At 35.3% G+C, this 20,408-nt stretch overlaps 1 protein-coding gene across 2 annotated transcripts in view; it reads left to right on the forward strand.

Annotated features, from left to right (window-relative positions):
- The window catches only part of PLXDC2 (plexin domain containing 2), a 469,249-nt gene that overhangs the window by 310,265 nt on the left and 138,576 nt on the right, over nucleotides 1-20,408 (forward strand). For both annotated transcript variants that reach the window (XM_055296706.2, XM_055296707.2), the window contains 2 exons: nucleotides 11,296-11,418; nucleotides 15,888-16,006. In XM_055296706.2, the coding sequence (XP_055152681.2) occupies nucleotides 11,296-11,418; nucleotides 15,888-16,006 (242 nt within the window). The remainder of the gene's footprint in view (nucleotides 1-11,295; nucleotides 11,419-15,887; nucleotides 16,007-20,408) is intronic.

A 20,408-nucleotide genomic window follows, 5' to 3' on the forward strand; every position in this document is an offset into this window, starting at 1 on the left:
CATGTGCATTTGTGAAGAATGTATATTCTGCTGCTGTTGGATGTAACGTTGTGTATATCTCTGTTAAACTCATTTGGTCTTCAGTCTTGTTAATGTCTTCTGTATACTTACTGATTTTTTTTGTCTGGATGACCTATCCATTGCTGAAAGTGGCAATATTTTTTTTTTTTCTTTTTTTTTTTTTTGAGATGGAGTCTCGCTCTGTCACCCAGGCTGGAGTGCAGTGGCGCGATCTCAGCTCACTGCAAGCTCCGCCTCCCGGGTTCACGCCATTCTCCTGCCTCAGCCTCTCTGAGTAGCTGGGACTACAGGCGCCGACCACCGCGCCCGGCTAATTTTTTTTTTGTATTTTTAGTAGAGACGGGGTTTCACCGTGGTCTCGATCTCTTGACCTCGTGATCCACCCGCCTCGGCCTCCCAAAGTGCTGAGATTACAAGCGTGAGCCACCGCGCCCGGCCCGAAAGTGGCAATATTGAAGTCCTCTACTATTATTATATTTGTGAACTATTTCTCCTTTTAGCTCTCTTAATATTTGCTTTATATATTTATGTTCTTAATATTGAGGGCATAACTATTTACAATTTTATGTCCTTTTGATGAGTTGATATCTTTATCATTGTCTCTTGTGGCAGTTTTTGATTTAACATCTCTTTTGTCTGATATAGTTATGGCTACTCCTGCTCTCTTTTGGTGCAATTTGCAGGGACTATCTTTTTCCATCCTTTCACTTTCAGCATATGAGTGTCCTTAAAGCTAAGGTTAAGTCTTTTGTAAAGAACATATAGTTAGATCTTTAAAAAAAAATCCATTCAGTCACTATATGTCTTTTGATTGAAGAATGTAATCCATACATTTAAAGTAATTATTTATAGGTAAAGACTTACTATTGCCATTTTGTTGTTTCCTATTTTATAGCCCTTTTCTTCTTTTCTTCCTCTCTTGTTGCTTTCTTTTTGATTTGATAATTTTTTTGTCGTGATTTGCTTTAATTTCTTTATCTTTATGTCTACCATCAATTTTTCCTTTGTGGTTACCACTAAGCTTACATAAGACATCTTCAAGTCATAGCATGTGTTTTAAACTGATAACAATGTAACTTCTTCCACATACAAAAAATACACTTTAACTTGTCTTCTCATATTTTTTGTAGATTATTTCACAATTTTATCTTTTTTATTATATATTCATTAATAAATTATTATAGCTATATTTCCAATACCTTTGTCTTTTAACTTTTATACTAGAGTTAAAACTGAGTTGTGGAGCACTATTGGAATATAAGAATAGCTGAGTTTGATTGCATTCTGACCTTTACAGTGAGTTTAATTCTTTCATATATTTTCATGTTGTTAGTTTCTATCATTTCATTTCAACTTAAAGATTCTCTTTACCATTTCTTATGAGGTAGTCCTAATGGTGATGAACTCCCTCGACTTTTGTTTGTCTGGGAAATTCTGTCTCTCTTTTTCATTGTAAAAGTCAACTTGGCTAGTTATAGTATTCTTGGTCATTGCTGGTTTACTTTCAACACTTTGAATTTATTATTCTTCTCTCTTTTGCCCTATAAGGTTCCTGAAGAGAAACACCCTGATAGCCTTACAAACCTTCCCTTTTATATCATGAGTAGATTTTTGTCTTGCTGCTCTCAAAATTCTTGCTATGTCTTTGACTTCAGAGAGTTTGTTAATAACATATTTTTGTGATGATCTCTCTATGTCTAAACTACTTGGGATTCTATGGGCTTCATGGATCTGGACGTTCATTTCTCTCTCCAGATTTGGGAAGTTTTCTGTTATTGTTTATGCATAATAAGCTTTTGCTTTTTCTCTTTCTCTGCTTCTTCTGGAGCTCCCATGATGAATATATTGGTTAACTCAATGATGTCTCATAATTCCCATAGGCTTTCTTTACTCTTTTAAAAGTTCTTCTGTTGTTGCTCATCTTACCAGGTAAGTTTAAATGCTCTGTCTTCAAGCTTGCTGATTCTTTCTCCTGCTTTAACAAGTCTGCTGTTGAACCTCTCTATGGAATTTTTCAGTTCAGTTAATGTTTTCTTCAATTCCAGAATTTCTGTTTGGTTCTTTTTTTCATAGTTTCTATCTCTTTGTTAAACTTCTTGTTTTATTCATGTATTGCTTTCCTGATATCAGTTAGTTTTGTACTTGTGTTCTCCTGTAGCTCATTGACCTTCAAGATGATTATTTTCAATTCTTTGTCAGGCAGTTCATAGATCTTCGATTCTTTGAGGTCTCTTATGCATGCTTTATTTGGTTATCTTGATGCTATCATGTTTCCTTGATTATTTGTGAGCCTTGTTACCTTGCATTGGTAATGTAATCTGCATTTGAAGAAGTAGGCACTTCTTTCAGTCTTTATATACTGATGTTGACAAAGAATGTCCTTCACCACTCAGTCCATCCAGAAATTCTGTGCCAGTGGCTGACAAAGTCTATGTTCAGGCTTACTTCTGGAGTTTTTGGGCAGGCTGGCTGGATCAGCATTTGGGTAGGCCTACTGCCTGGGTCCACAGGAGCTAACCTGGTGCCTGGGTCTGCAGATGCAGGCCTGGAGCCTCGATTAACTGGGCAATCCTAGTGTCTGGGTCTGCATGACAGGCATGGATCCTGGGTCAATGAGTTTGGGCCTACATCTTGGGTCTATGGGAATCAACCTGGCACAAGGGTTCACAGGTGCTTACGTAAAGCCTAGGTCTGTGAAGGCCAAACTACTTGTTACTGGGTGCCACATCATTCATCCTGGAGCCTGGAGCCTGGAGCCATGGGGGCCAGCATGGAACCTAGGATTGCAAGTGCTGGCCTGGTTTTGGGGTGGGCCTGGAGTCTGGAGTCACATGGGCCAGCCTGGAGCTCAGGTCTCTATGGGCCTGCCTGAAGGAGTTCACTGGGATGGGCCAGTGTTGGGGTCTACAGCAAAACTTGGTGCTGCTCACTTTACTCACCTGGAGGGTATATTTCTCTGCACTGGGTTGCATAGGCTTGGAGAAGACTTGATGTGGGTAATGTGAAATTTTCTTACCTATCTTCTTCAATGTATCTTTTCTTATTCCTGGGCTCCACTTAGGTGCTATAGTCTCTCACCTGGATTTTTTAGTTTTTGTGAAGGTATTTTTGTCCATGGATGGTTGTATAAATTGATTTTCTGAGAGTGGACAAGTACTGGAAACTCCTATTCTGTCATATTGCTACCATTACTCTACCTGCAGGATTAAGGCTTTTGAAATATTACTTGGTTCTATTTTGATAGAGGAAATAAACTTGATGGCCAGTTCAATGTCTCCATGAAAAGCCAGGTACTTTGTGTACTATAAAACTGCAAGGGTTGGCATGCATAGTCTCAGTCTAGATATGGTTCTGGATGAACCCATATCTAGAAATCCTAGATAATCAGAAGCATTTAGGGAGGTGGGGAGGGGAGCTGTTGACAGTGACCACTAGGAGGAATTAACATTAACTAAGAACATGTTACATCAGTTTCTTTGAGGAACAAGATGGAGGAAACAAGAACTGAAATCAACAATTTTGTTGTTAGTTCAAAATGAAAATTCAGGAAGAAGGTTTGGGCTTTTTGGTTTTTGATTTTTGGCTTTTGTTTGCTCGTTTGTTTTTTGTCTATCTTCCCCTCTTCATGTACACATTTCAGCTCCTGTTCTTTCTGGAGTTGGGGAGAGCCTCTTTATATGGTCAACACAAATTTTTATATTCTTAATTTTATGAACATAATTTGCAGCTGATAACAGAGTTGTCACTTGTTGCTTTTTTCCCCCCAAGGAATGGTTTCGTTGTGGTTTATAATCCCTAATGGTGCTAATAAAATTAAGGAATCTATGACATGTGATAAATGTTAACACATGTAAATATATTTTAATTTTGTATACAAAATCTATTTGATGTATTTTACCTTGACAGCTGGTTACAAGTATAAATATGGTAACTATTTGGTGATTGGCAATATTATAGTTTGCTTCCTAAGAACTGATGGATATATTTTAATATGAAAAACCCTTGATATATTTTAACTTGACAGCTGGTTGGAATTGTAAAGGGAAAGTATTTGGTGATTGACAATATTATAGTTTTCTTCCTAGGAACCAGTGATTAGTAAACTCACATGAATTTCTGAATGCTTCTATCTCTTCCCTTCATTTTTTTTATTAACCGTCTAGTTTGCAAATACAAGCCAATATCCTCATAGTGAACTATGTGGTCTACTAGCACCAATTTTATTCAGAGGAAGTCTGTTACATAAAACCTGTCATTGTACTGTAGCAGCTGGCAGACAGTTACATTACCAAATAACTTACCACAACTTTTAATTTTCAGATTATCAATTGCTGCCACACATGGTTTTGTATAAAAATCTGACAAGTATTTGTATTAAAGAAGGTAGTTTATAGTATATGAAATGTATCATGACTTACAAAATAGAACTTGTGCAAAACATAATTTGATTTGTTCTGAGACCTCATCAAGTTGTTCAAGCAACTTGTCCACCACCAACACTGAGCTGCTGACAATAACTGCAAACCCGCAGTTAAATAATTCAATTCTTCATGAATAGAAGAAGTGGAATATATATAAGATTAGTGAGAGATCACGATGAGAAAGTGGGTCTTCAAATCCTTATAGATAAAAGATCATAAATTTCAGATCTATTTGATTAATGTGTAGAGATAACAGTACATATGTCATAACAAAGATGACATATACCATTATCATTTGCACTCTGAAGACAGCATTTAACTACAAATGTTCAATGCCCTGCAGGCATACCCATTAACTCCAACCTTTCCTTTTGGGTCCAAAATATTAACTTAAAGATGATGAAGTAGAATATTTTATGGAGTACCTTGCACATTCATGTTTTATGGAGTGTTTCACAAGCAATTATAGCTTCTTTGTGCATCCTTTATTACTATGACACTTCCAATTAAACAAAACAACCACTTGCAACCAGTAGGAGGTTAACATTTTTACAAAGTGCTTTTTCCATCAGAATGTAAGGAGAAATATATCAAACTAAGAACTTTGGACACTCAGGTTTTTGTTATCTGTTAGGCTGTAGTTAGGATCAATAATGTACCTTATGTCAAACAAGAATAACGCAGATAGACACATGTTATACATTTAGGCCTGATTCACAATTTTAAAGTTATATAAATCTCCTAGCATAAGTCCAAGATTAACCTGTAAATATTTCATAGAAAAGGCCTCAAGGGGTAAAAATTTGAGCAAATTGAAGTGATTCATTGGTTTTCTGCAAACTTTTAAACATTCGTCTTATAGTATTGACTCTTTCAGCCATCACAACAACCCAGTGATATTGACTCCGTTACACTCCCATTTAGCAGATTAGGTAACTGAGGTACACAGAGTTTAAGTAACTTAGTCACATCACTAGGAAATCATTTTATTCTACTAGGAAATGAATTATCTCATCGTGTGTGATTTCTATGTCAATTTACGTCTCATTTGATGAATTGCAATAGAGGAATATAATATAAATCTATTTATGAAATCTTCCAATTGAATAACAGAGGCTTTGGTATCACAATAAAAGTAGCATGATTTGAGGTGGCCACCACCCTGCTGTAAGTCATAGGTGCTGGAATTTACGCACAGACAGAACAGATCTTTTTCTTCCTCAACCTCCTTGTTTAAGTATAAAATCCAATGAGTATATAGCAGATCCTTGAATAAAGTTGTTCTGTTCAACATCATTCTTCAATGTTGATGAGAAAAGAAACACAAAAAACGGATTCCTGGCCAGGGCCACTCTCTGTATGGAGTTTGCACATTCTCCCCATGTCTGTGTAGGCTTTTTCTGGGTACTTCGGTTTCCTCCCACATTCCAAAGATGTGCACATCAGATTTACTGCATGTCGACATGGTCTCAGTGTGATTGAGTGTGGGTGTATGTGGGAATGTGCCCTAGGATGGGATGGCATCTGGTCCAGGGTTGGTACTTACCTCACTCCCTTAGCTGCCAGGAAAGGCTCAGGCCACCTGTGACCTAGAACCAAAATAACTGGATAAATAATTATCTTATCTGTTTTTGTTAACCTTTCTTAAATGTCTGTAGAGCCCAATTTTATTTAAATATTTAATATTAGAAGTGGTTTTGGAACACTTTATTTAGAAGTTTGGTGAGGTTTTGTATCCAGAAATTTACCACAGTAACTTAATTCTTACTGATATCAATTAGCCAGTGCTGAAATTGTTGCCTTACATATTTTACCTTGAAGTCGCAGTTTTCCAAGAATCTGGAGATGTTAAGTGAGGACTTACTGGATAATTGTGGAAACTGTCATCTGGTGGCAATTTTAACTTGTTTATGGGGGTTGTCAGCATTTCTAGAGTGATTGCCTTAGAAATGATCTCAAAAGAAGTAAAAATAATACTGCCTAACTTTCTGTCTTCTAACATACCTGTTGTAAGGCTGGACACATAATGACTGCAAAAATATATTGTAAAGAGTCCATAATATTTGGAATCACAAGACCTATACTAGCCATGTGGCTTTAGGCAAATTACCCGGCCTTATTAAATACTTCATTTAATAAATGGAAATAATACTAATTGCACCACTATTCTTTTTAAAGTTAGTGCAAGAATACAATAAAGAAAATACATGAAGGTTGTATGCAGTGGCTCACACCTGTAATCCTAGCACTTTGGGAAGCCAAGGCAGGTGGATCACTTGAGACCAGGAGTTCAACAACAGCCTGGCCAACGTGATGAAACCATGTCTCTACTAAAAATACTAAAATTTGCTGGGCGTGGTGGTGCACGCCTGTAATCCCAGCCACTCGAGAAGCTGAGACAGAAGGATCGCTTGAGCCTGGGAGTTGGAGTTTGCAGTGAGCCAAGATCGTGTCACTGCACTCCAGCCTGGGTAACAGAGCAAGACTCTGTCTCAGGAAAAAAAAAAAAAAAATGAAAATAATGTAATCAGCAAAGGCCTAAATAGATACTGGTTAATTTCACAATTATCAGAATAATATTTCAGATTAGTAAATACATAGTTATGGTTAATACATCTATAATAATTGAATGGGATTTATTCATGACAAGATCTACAATGATAGAATCCCCCAAGTGACTCGATGAGGCTTACAGATGTAAAAGCAGATTATTCACATGACTAGAGACCACCTGCAGAAAGCAGCCCAAGGAAAGTTTTCAAGGTACAAGAACAAAGCTGTTCATTACAACTGATCTCAGAATTTGACTCTGGTTTTACTAGTTCTTAAGGCAAAAGCGAGTGGCCACATATTCGCTGTTATTTGAGATTCAAAGAACAAAATATGTTTGCTTCTCTTACTTGATTCTTTTAAATGAAGGTATCTTTCTCAGTCCCAAATTATCTGCATAAATGACCACTTTTCTGCAAAGGCAGATGAGCAGATGAGTGCTATTTATAGTAGAATCACATAGTAAGCAAAGGAGACATTGTATGATTAGCTTTTCAAATGGCTACAAAGACTTGTAAATAAAATAGTTAAAACATATACCTGAAGGATTATAAATCATTCTACTATAAAGACACATGCACACATATGTTTATTGCAGCACTATTCACAATAGCAAAGACTTGCAACCAACCCAAATGCCCATCAATGATAGACTGGATAAAGAAAATGTGGCACACAAACCCCATGGAATACTAAGCAGCCATAAAAAAGGATGAGTTAACATCCTTTGCAGGGACGTGGATGAAACTGGAAACCATCATTCTCAGCAAACTAACACAGGAACAGAAAACACTGCATATTCTCATTCATAAGTGGGAGTTGAACAATGAGAACACATGGACACAAGGAGGGGAACATCACACACGGGGCCTGTCGGGATGGGGGGCTTGGGGAGGGATAGCATTAGGAGAAGTACCTAATGTAGATGACACATTGATAGGTGCAGTAAACCACCATGAGACGTGTATACCTATGTAACAAACCTGCACGTTCTGCACAAGTATCCCAGAACTTGAAGTATAATAATAAAAATAAAAATGGCCAGGCACGGTGGCTCACGCCTGTAATCCCAGCACTTTGGGAGGCCGAGGTAGGCAGACCACGAGGTCAGGAGATCGAGACCATCCTGGCTAACATGGTGAAACCCCCCTCTACTAAAAATATAAAAAATTAGCAAGGCGTGGTGGAGGGCACCTGTAATTCTCAGCTACTTGGGAGGCTGAAGCAGGAGAATGGCTGAACCCGGGAGGCGGAGCTTGCAGTGAGCAGAGATTGCGCCACTGCACTCCAGCCTGGGCGACAGAGCAAGACTCCATCTCAAAAAATAAAAATATAAATAAATAAATGAACAAACAAACAAACATATTGCTTAAATTACCCCAAAACATGAAGGACCAAAAAAATAACACATATATATATGTATAAAATATCTATCTATCTATCTATCTATCTATCTATCTATCTATCTAATCTTTAGCTGGGAATGCCCAGAACAGCCAAAGAAAAGAAGTAAATGTCTAACGGGGTGTTGGTATCTATGAGTACCTTTAAAGCCTTGGAGTTTTGTTGCATTAGTTTTCATAACTCCTTCTGATTTAACACCTAATTACATTGCCCTGAAAGCTTGTAAGCTTTCTCTCCACTCAATTATTAACCACTACTGAAGTGATATTTTTAAAATCTAGAAAATTCAGGAGAACTAGGTAAAGCCTATCATTAAATGGGCTTCACCAAGAAGTCAAGAATTTTATTTCTTGGTCATTAGAAACTGATGTGAGATAGTGATATAATTAACTTTCAATATGGCCAAGAAAAACAAACAATATTCCCTGAATTAGTAAAATTAAACTCATTTTGCAGAGTAGTAGGGTTTTTTTCCTTCTTGGGGTTTTTATTTTTTTTCATATTAATTCTTTGTGGCGGTGGTACTAATAGTGGTAGTAGTAATAGTAGTAGTGCCAGACGTGCTAGTAATTGTGGTAGCAGTTTCTTGTTCATTGTGGTTGCAGCAACCATAATACTCATAGTAACATAACATTTTAATATTCTAGTAATAAAATAATTAAAAACCATATCTATGGCTTTTACAAGTTAACAAATTCTTCTATATTTCTACTTAGTTCTTTGGAAACAATTTGAAATTTCACGTTTGACATTTGATAAATTGTAGATTTGGGAAACATTTTCCTGATCAAAAGAAATAACAGTTAATGGTTTCTGTGATTTGAAAACTGGGTTATTGAGAGTGGGAGCAGTTTCTTGGCAAATCTATGTAGAAACATTGAGGGGAAAGTATATATATCTTATTTATTTAAATACTAACAGTAAGTTTGAAGTGTCTGAAATCATCAATGCTCTTACATTTTGCAACAGTGTATTTCTAGGGATTGCTGCTATTCTTCTTACAAAGTTGTCTTGGAGAATGGATTTTGTATTTATTTAAAATTACCTTCCTTCCTTGAATAACTGCCCTCCATCCTCCAAGTTAAGCAGTTTCTTCTATTTGTACTTGGAGAATATAAAGAAGAAAAATAACCTACTTGGAGCTATTTTCTCTGAAATAACACTTTCAGAGTCTAATTCAAACATTTCTCTTAAGAGATGGTATCTATAGAATTTTTGTATTCATTTTAATGATAAATTATAAATGCATGCTGGTGAGGATAGGAGAAAATATAGAGACCCTGGAAAACAGTTACTCTTCATGTTTATAATGTTAAGGATGTGATATTGCACTTTGAATATTAGGAGTATGACTCTGAAAATCTAGAAGGAAATATAATAAAAGCAATGACCATATCACCGTAATATGTTTAATATACTTGAGCTATGTGAAATTACAAATGTACAAAATTCTGCTTAAAGCATCAGGTATTTATTTTGAAAGATAGTGCTTGGCAAATAAGAAACGAGTCATATAAGAAACAAAAAGTCATGATGATAAAAGTACACATTGAAGATTTTTCCAGTTAAAAATTTTTTAAGATGAATAGCTAGAGTTCAATTATGCTTTTGATGAAAAGTTAAAAGGTAGTCAAAGGAAAGAAGATATTGCCAAAAAGAGAGAAATTAATTTCTAAGTAAATAACTACAGGTTTAATTCTGCAATAACTTACCTAGACATCACAATTTGGAATTTGAAACAATGAAGACTGCAATCTGCCAATGAAATATTTATTCAGGCCATAAAATGAGTGATCAAAATTTAACATTTTTTGAGCTTTAAATATTATTAATTCTTGTGAAAGTAGAAAAATGATTTATATTAGTGTCAGGTATCGAATTAACTCATGACTGCCCAAACATTACAATTGCATTGTCACAAATAATTTGCCTTGCATTTTATTTGTGTGTGTGCATTTGCATATATAATCTCAGTTGTGTATTTCTTAGATTAATATTAAAATTAGTTAGCAATCCCTGAGGTGACTCTCCTTTCAGGCAGCTAAAGACCTTGAAGGCAAGAAGCCAGCACAGGATTAACAATTTGTCATGGATAATCCACAAAGTAAATAAACCTAGTGTGAATAATTGAAAGTGGGTTAGACTTGTAACATACGAGCTATTGAAAATTAATTCAAAGCCAAAGTTTTCCATAATAAATTCCCTCTCATTATCCAACTGCTAGAATAGACTGGCATTGATTAAATCTCTAAATAGAGAGGCATTTGTGCATTGTCAATGTTTTACCACCTTATCTGCAAACATACAGACTTTATCTTCTTGATAGCATGCTGATAATATAGAGGCTTGAGCAAACCAACAATTTGAAAACTTCGCCATGGGTGGTTAGCCCCCTTTCAACTTTCAAGAAAAAATAAAGGATCAAAACATATTCTGCATTTTACCAGATGTCATTTCTGAAATTCCTATGCTGAGATGGTAGCTTACACAAAGATCATGAAAATGAATTCACTAATTAAAAGGACTTGTGTGGTAAGCTAATGTTAAAATAACAAGGGATTAATAATAGCAAATTGAATATTTGAATTACTTATAATACTGTATTAGCATTTTTAACCTAATAATCTCATCCAGATAATAGTCACTTTCCCCCCAATTAAAATTGTACATGTTACAGATTTCGGATTTGCAAGGTTCTACCAAATTATACAAGATTTTGTTACTTAATCCAGACCAAGTATTGTTAATTAGATACTAAGATATTAAATTTGTTCCTTTTTTTCCAGCTACCAGGACATTTTATTTTCATAATATGACTGTAATTGAGTTGGAAGTATTTTAATCATAATTTTATATGGGCTTCTTTTTCTGAATATGTTTCCTATTTTTCTAATTCTAGGTTTCATATACACCGGAGAAGTTGTACATCGAATGCTAACAGCCACACAGTACATAGCACCTTTAATGGCAAATTTCGATCCCAGTGTATCCAGAAATTCAACTGTCAGATATTTTGATAATGGTATGTGTTGAGTAGCATATTTTTTGCTGCATGTATGTTTTTAAACCTCAAGCATCAGATTCATGTTAATGTTTTTGTAAACTGTTTATTTTTTGGTGTGTAAACTGCTTGATGCAAATGGTCTGATATGACAAATGTTATACTGCTAAGATTTATAAAGTACACAAATGGCATTCATTCATTCAACACATTTATTAACATCTACTATACACAATAAAAATGAGTTGCTGTAGACAAGACCTCAGACAAAGCAAATGCATTTATTTGATGCTATTTCAATAAGTCAGTTTTCCAATTTTCCCATCAGAAAAAAATGGAAATAAGAATAATTTTGTTAGTTCTGATCTTCCAGTTGAGGCAAGTGGCATAATATATTGACGTTAAATTTCCAGAACTTATGACTTGTATGTATCAATAAGATGAACACATATTTTAAAAAGTATGAAGTAGTTGTGGGTAGTTCAACTGAAGAAAATAAAGTTTTCTTGACTTTAAAAAATGAGTGAGAACCTGTCAAGATTTATCAAATATACCAAGAGCAAAATATCCCTGCTATTACTTTTTGGGACATATAAAATAGAGAAAAAACTAGAATATATCATTAAGTGGTGCCAAAATCCAAGTGAGAAATTCAAGGTCTTGGAGACATAAATGAATTTTCATCTCAACATCTTATTGAAAGCTGTAACTTTGGTAGAGAAAATAAATTATAAGTAGCAAAGAGTTTATATTGCAACGATTAAATATAGAATTTTCTGTGTATTTATCATTCATAAATGATATTTATTTGTTCAAAAGACAGTTTTATGCCTGCAAATAATACAAGCATTTGGGGTGAACACAGTTATTTCTACTCTTGTCTTATTTCTGATGATCAAGGAAGAAATTTGCTCGTGGTTGGAATGGACTTGCTGGTAGCTGTAGCCTTGGAGAAATATGATCACTTTGCTAAGAGCCATCTCCTGACCAGTGTGATGAAAGCCATTTTACAGGTCAAAATAGCACAATGAGGAAACTAAACATAGTTAGATACTCACCTTAGGAAATACACTTTGAACAACTTGAGTAACACCAACGTATGATCTAATATTAAGTAACTCTAAATGTTAGCTGCAATAATGATTCATCTCTATTATTTTAAGAACTATTATATTCTCTTCCATTTTTTAAAAACTCATGAGGTGCTAATGCCCAAGGATGTGCAAGTGGACTGTAAGTACAGTATTCTTGAGGCAAAACTGCAGCCAGAAACTTATCTGAAACTTATTCTATGATTCCCATACAAACTTGCCTTGGGAATCTATCCTATGGAAATAATAAATGATTTAGTGAACAGTGACTATTTTCCAAGCTCCGACATTCACTAGGTGATATTAGGGTCATTTACTCATAGGCACATGATTCTAATGACCAAGTTTTTATACTGTTGCTATCAAAATCATAAAGCATATTAAATAAGTCTGCCTTCATATATTCTCATATACCTTCTTCCTAGGTAGCTCTTAATATTTGAATTTTACTTGTATTTGAATGATTTTTAAAAATGGATGTATACTACTCCAACTGAACTCTAAGTTCTTTAAAAACAAGGACTGTGGCTATAAGAAATCATTTTATCTCCAGTACCCTGCATAGACACTTTATTATTTAGGCCGTAGATCCTAAATAATTATTCAATGAATGAATAAAAATAATTACATATGTAAAGTGGGTTTTATTTCTGAGAATTGTAAAAGTATTAATACTCAAGAATGCATGTATTTTTTACCCACTGGAATATCTTCTGTGTAATGACTTATTCCATAGGCAGCGAATATTGAGGAACATTGAGTTCAAACAATATGATAATGAAAACTTGTGTTTTATTAAATGAATGAAACACTTTTAAACACTGTAAGGCTCTTCACAAAGCCCTTTTAATACCACAACAACTTGCTGAAATATGTTCAAGTTTGGTTAGAATCATTGACAGGATACTTAAAGATTGGAAACTCAACAATTTAGGAAAGCAAACTTCTCTGGAGAAGACAGCAGCAGGTTAGAAAATTTAAATCAGCAAATGTTGAGAGAGCTATGCTGTTACATAATATAAAACTTAGTATGTGCAGACAGTACACTTTTTTTTTTTTTTTTTTTTTTTGAGACAGAGTCTCACTCTGTCGCCCAGGCTGGACTGCAGTGGCGTGATCTCTGCTCACTACAAGCTCCACCTCCCGAGTTCACGCCATTCTCCTGCCTCAACCTCCGGAGTAGCTGGGACTACAGGCGCCCGCCACCACGCCAGGCTAATTTTTTAATATTTTTTTTAGTAGAGACGGAGTTTCACCGTGGTAGCCATGATGGTCTGGATGTCCTGACCTCATGATCTGCCTGCCTCGGCCTCCCAAAGTGCTGGGATTACAGGCGTGAGCCACCGCGCCCGGCCAACAGTATGCTTTTTAACAACCTACTACTGACAAAATATTGGGAATCCCTTCCTCAGAATTTGCATTAAAAACTGTAATTTATATAGCCCTCTTAGTTTCATAATCAAGGGTAACTATATTTTCTTGTATTTAATGCAGGAATCGCTTGAAGGCAAAAACTATACTCCCAATGTTACAGGAAAGGAAACGGGTTCATGCAGATTAAGTGTGTCCAAGTTCACATGGAAAGTTTTATAGAGACAAGGTGCAAGTCTAAGTCTTCTGTTCATTGTTTTCACTGCCATCACCAGAGTGCGATAGAAACTAGAAAATAAGGAATAGACTAGAGCTTGAGGGTTGTAGACATGTGTGAAGGAAAAAGAAGTTAGGAGGCATTTCACAATCAGAAAATTCCTATACTTATAAAATCATGGGAGGTTTCCTGGCTGTTGTTTCTTTTGCTCTTTTCTTTTGTTTTCTCTTCTTTTCTTTTCGTTCCTTCTTTTTCTTTTCTCCTTCCTTCCTCCCTCCCTCTCTTCTTTCTTTCTTTCTTTCTTTTTCTTTCTTTCTTTTTCTTTCTTTCTTTCTTTCTTTCTTTCTTTCTTTCTTTCTTTCTTTCTTTCTTTCCTTTCTTCTTCCTTTCTTCCTTCCTTCCTTTTCTTTCTTTCTTTCTTTCTTTCTTTCTTTCTTTCTTTCTTTCTTTCTCTCTCTCTCTCTCTCTTTCTCTTTCCTTCCTTCCTTCCTTCCTTCCTTCCTTCCTTCCTTCCTTCCTTCCTCCCTCCCTCCCTCCCTCCCTCCCTCCCTCCCTCCCTCCCTCCAGGACAATATAGACACAGAGATGCCCGTGGAAGGAAGAGACCTGGGTGGCCTTCACTCACAGCAGTGATAATGGCTAAAAGCACCAACGTCATGTTAAAAAAACTTTTTTTTTCTTTTTTACTTTTGAAGTTTTGCCTCAAAAGAAATACATTTCTATACTTCAGCATCCTTTCAGGACTTACAGTTGGGTATTCAAAATATTTGAAATAATGTGTCTATTTAAAATTGTCAACCAGCTCAAGAGCTATTACTAATAGCACCAAATAGTTACTGAAAATTAATTCTTCCATGCAATTGTAATTTTTAAATATATCAGATATTTATTACTGGGAGATAAGATTTGCTCTTTTAGTTCTATGATTTTCATTTTCAACACAACTTTTTTGGGCAACATTTTTTTTAACCAAACAGAAAAATCTAATATTTAGAGTGAAGAAAAAGTCTTAGCAGCTCATTTCTTTTCTTTTCTTTTCTTTTCTTTTTAAAAAAGAGAGTACACAATGTCGGTTAAAACAAAAATTTGAATTCTCACTGGTGACTATTAAACTATGTGTCAGTTTTTATTTCATGTCCGATCGTTTATGGTAAACACTGACAGAGTGAGTCAGAATATAATATACAGCACTGAAGTTTCATCTCAGTGTGCTTCAAGGGGGCTTCAAAACTCATAGCCCAGGGCCCTTTGAGCTTCTTGCAGCTTCCTGGAAGAAACACAACAAAGACAGAAATACAAGCATTGTGAACTCAAGGAGAAAATTCCCATTAGTGTTAAAGGAACTCCTTCAATGTGGAAAAGTATAGTTCTAAGCATGTAAAAGACATTTTCAGGTCTTTTGTATGTGGTCCTAACTTTTTAAACGTGTTTCTCTCAGCATTTGTCAAATGTATTTGAAGTTCATTCAATCCACTTGGGCTGCATTTTGAAAGTGGCTTGTGGAAATTTAAGCAGACAGTATCTATTAACATTAATAAAATTCCTAAGACAAAATTCCCCCACACTGCGTTAGCTCAATTATTGACCTTAGTATGAGGTTATATTTTACTAAATACTTAGAGAATACTCAATCCTTTAAAAAAATCCCAAATGCGATTTCAATAACAGAATTTGATTAACCACATAAAATCGAAATAGTACAACCACCAGATTTGAAGGCCAGATGCAAAAACAGTTTTGTGAAAACTCCCAGCAGAATTGATTGGTATGTTTTTCTCATTGCATGTCTTCTTTTTTCAATGGGTGTATAGGCACAGCACTTGTGGTCCAGTGGGACCATGTACATCTCCAGGATAATTATAACCTGGGAAGCTTCACATTCCAGGCAACCCTGCTCATGGATGGACGAATCATCTTCGGATACAAAGAAGTAAGTGATGTATTGATAATTTCTTTCCCTTTCCCTTGTTCTTGACTGCTGCCTTTCCTCCAAGTGTCAAGAAAGGGACATTTTACAGCCATGATCCTCGAATCATTTTCTTGCCTCTTGGTTTCTTTTGCTTAATACAAAATGTTTTGATTAGTTTTAATTTTCTGGATGCATTGATTGTTAGCTCTTTTGCTTTGTATTCTGATATTGTTGGCATCAGGACTCATCAATTTAATAAAATTATTGAGTAATTATTGAGTAATTAGAGTGAAATGTCTCTAAGAAAAAAAAACCAATTTGGAGGGATTTCTCATCTAAATCTAAATGTTTATATTTACATATTTTCTTTAGTCAGTTTTTTTTTCCACCTTGTTCATTTCTGTATTATATTTTGGTTCTAATTTCAAAAGCTTTTATAGACACAAAAACTTATGTGGCTCAAGGACCCAGTACTGAGAGAGTTCTAGGACAGCCAAGCTTTGGCTAATGTTTGTTGAAACCGGATAGTAAAGATTAATTAGAGACCTAAAAGACAGAAAGAACAAGTAAATTTAAACTTATGGTTTGTTTCATTTTAACAAATTGACAAAGTAAAGAATGAAAATTTACTAAATTGTAGCCTTAAATTCATAGAATATTTAGACTAGAATAACTGTGTGTTTGATTTCCAACTCTTTTGACAAAGTAAGTAAGGCCTGTTGGACTAAGAATATAAAAATAAAGTTCCAGGAACTACAAATGTTTTAGATAGTCTCTAATTTTGAGTGAAACCTGGACAGTGAGAATTACTAATGAGCATTATTAACCCATAGGTTAATGGGTATTTATAATAATACAGACTCGATATCTTATGTTCAACTGAGGAATTACTTTTTCCTTGAGAATTGAATCCCAGATTATAAAAGGGATGTTGAGGATAAAGAAAGAATGCACTTTGGTCAAATCTTCTGAAATCCATCTATTCCATAAAGTGTGTCATAATTTAATTGCAATTAAATAGGCCAACTTTTAAAAATTCTATAACCATGTCAGGTATTTCTATTCCTTTGAAAACTTTTTTATGAAATTTTTCATTTACTTGGGGGCAATTGTGTAAATAGGATATAATTATAGACTATGTCCTACTCTATGTTTCTTTGTCCAAGTGTATGTTTTTTTTTTTAAGTTTTTATTTCAGGTTCAGGAGTATATGTGTAGGTTTGTTGTATAGGGAAACACATGTCATGGAGGTTTTGTTGTACAGATTATTTTCTCACCCAGGTACTATGCCTGGGACTCAATAGTTATTTTTCTTTCTTTCTTTTCTTTTTTTTTTTTTTTTGAGTTGGAGTTTTGCTCTTGTTGCCCAGGCTGGAGTGCAGTGGCCAGATCTTGCCTCACCACAACCTCTGCCTCCTGGGTACAAGCGATTCTCCTGCCTTACCTCCCAAGTAGCTGGGATTACAGGCATGCACCACCACGCCCAGCTAATTTTTGTATTTTTAGTAGAGATGGGGTTTCTCCATGTTTATCAGGCTGATCTTGAACGCCCTACCTCAGGTGATCCTCCCACCTCGGCCTCCCAAAGTGCTGGGATTACAGGCATGAGCCACTGCGCCCGGCCGATAGTTATTTTTTCTGATCTTCCCCCTCCTCCCACCTTCCACTCTCAAGTAGTCCCCAGTGTCTGTTGTTCCCTTATTTGGCCCATACATTCTCATCATTTAGCTCCCACTTATAAGTGAGAACATGTGGTATTTGGTTTTCCATTCCTGCATTAGTTTGCTAAGGATAATGGCCGCCACCTCCATCCAGGTCCCTACAGAAGATATGATCTCATTTCTTTTATGGCCTCATAGTATTCCACGGTGTATGTGTACCTGATTTTCTTTATCCAGTCTATCATTGGTGGGCATTTAGGTTGATTCCAAGTCCTTGCTATTATAAATAGTGCTGCAGTTAACATACATATGCATGTGTCTTTGGGGCAGAATGATTTACATATTTTTTTAGTTAGTAGACTTTACTTTTTTAGAGTAGTTTTAGCTTCACAGAAAATGATGCAGAAAATACACAAAGTTTGAACATACTCTTCCTCCCCTGCTGAACATCCTCCCCCATCATCAACATGCCCCACCAGAATGGTGCATTTGTTGCAATAGATGAACCTACATTGACATTGACACATCAATGTCACTCAAAGTTCTTAGATTAGAGTTCCCTCTTGATGCTGTACTTTCTAAGGGTTTTAAGGATGTATAATGTCATGCATCCATCATTATGGTGTCCTACAGAATCTTCCCTGCCCTAAAAATTATCTTTGCTCTACCCAGTTTTTTGTTTCAATAGGTTTTGGGGAAATAGGTGGTGTTTGGTTACATGGATTTACATTCCTTTGGTTATATACCCAGTAATGGGATTGCTGGCCTGAATGTAGTTTTACTGGTGAGGTTGTGGAGAAAAGGGAAGGCTTATACACTGCTGGTGGGAGTGTAAATTAGTTCAGCCATTGGGGAAAGCAGTGTGGCGATTCCTCAAAGAGCTAAAATCAGGGCTATGTTTTTATATCAGAGCCCACAATATTTTTATGTCACACTCCCTGGAAGCTGAGAGAATAGTTCTCAAAAGGACTTATTCATTTCTAGTTTTCATTGCAATCTAATATATTGCTGGAACTGCACAGTGACGTTTTGCAATGTTCGTTTTCAACGGTTTCAACCAACACTGGTCAAGTCTCTGTAAAGACGCAAGGTCAGTAAGTTTGGAGACTTAGGTCTCACTGCCTGGAGGCTTTGTGAAAACAGAAATTTGCGTTCTTATCGTGGCTTCACTTGCTAGTCTTTATTATTGAAATTGTCAACTTTCTTTATACTCTTCTCAAAGAGTATCTCACATTGCAGAGTAACAGTTGATTCTTCCTATTCTCTGTTCTAGGTTGGTATTTTTAAAGACCTCTTCTTTTCTTCATTTTAATCAAAGAAAAAAGTTCCACTATGGTTTTCCTGTTTTATTATGGGGAATTTCAAGATGACAGGCAAATTTAATGCTTTCTTGATATTCCCTGGCTCTTGTCCTGAAGAATGTCTTTCCTCTGCACTTGGAGTTCAAAGAAGTCATTTTTACTTTATTATTTATTTACTTTATTATTTGCCTTTCTGTTCTTTCTTTGTTCTCGATAGAAAGCAGTTTCTACGTTTCTAGTCTACCACTTTTTTCTTCCCAATAATTGTTATGTATTTTATTTTGCTAAGGCAAATTGTTATTTGTAAAATTTGTCATAAGAGAGTCCCCTTGCATTTGGGGCGAGAGCTAGAAGCTCCTGGCACTGCTAGAAAAATATTCCTAATCACATGATAGCATAAAATAGTAGTTTGCATAATGTATTATCATTTACAAAGTACTTTCACATGCATTATAGCGTTTAATTCCTCAACAGTTTCCTATAGCTGTAATATCCTAAGCATTTTACAACAGCAGTGGTACATAGACGCTGTTCAATAAATGTTTATGACTTAATTATGGAAATAGATCATACATGGTTATCTTCATTTTATAGCTGAGCAAGCTAAGAGAGATTAAATGACATACTTGAGGTCACAGAGCTAGTTAAGGATAAATCCAGAATTTAATTTGATGATCCCAAGACATCTCAACCATTTTCTCTGCCTAAAGAGATTATGTAAAACAATTCACAAATCTATGTCTCATTTGTTTTTCCAATAAGCATTTCTTAATATTGGCTGTTTAAGAATCTTGCTTATTAGACTTTGTCATATCACACAATTGCAAGTATAGATAAGAGAGGTGTTCCTACTTCATTTGTAGAGCTAACCAAATTCTAAGAACATATAATTACAAGGAGTAAAATTTTCTGTTCCTGTCCAGGCTAAACTTGCCGAATTATAGATAGGGAAGTATGTGTAATTCTTTCTGTAATAAGTTTCTTCTAATAGGCTAAGACCAGCTTTGTTTTGTTTCATTATGTTTTATGTGAATGAGAAGAAAAATTCTGATTTACACAAATCCCACCACCAATTTGGGACTTGTTTTAAAATTGTAAATTTTAATTACAATTAAATTTTACATTAAAATTAATAATGGATTGAATAAATTTAGTTAAGTAAATTTCATTTTCAATGCCTTCATTCAATTTATCTCAGTATTTAAATGTGCCAACAATACTAAGCACGTACATGACCTCCAATCCTTTCATGCTGCAAATACTATCATTTCTTCAATAGCATAATATTTTTGCAGTGCAAATGAAATGATGAATGATCAATAAATAAGAAAATACATTTGCAGTTATAACAGTCTTGCTTATAGTGGGATTGAAATAGGGCAGTATGACTGCTGCTTAAAATAAGAATGAATACAAATTTGCTCATAATATTCAATGTTTCTTCACCAATACCCTGTTGTT

This window comes from Symphalangus syndactylus, chromosome 10, assembly GCF_028878055.3.
Source record: "Symphalangus syndactylus isolate Jambi chromosome 10, NHGRI_mSymSyn1-v2.1_pri, whole genome shotgun sequence".
Lineage (NCBI taxonomy): Eukaryota > Metazoa > Chordata > Mammalia > Primates > Hylobatidae > Symphalangus > Symphalangus syndactylus.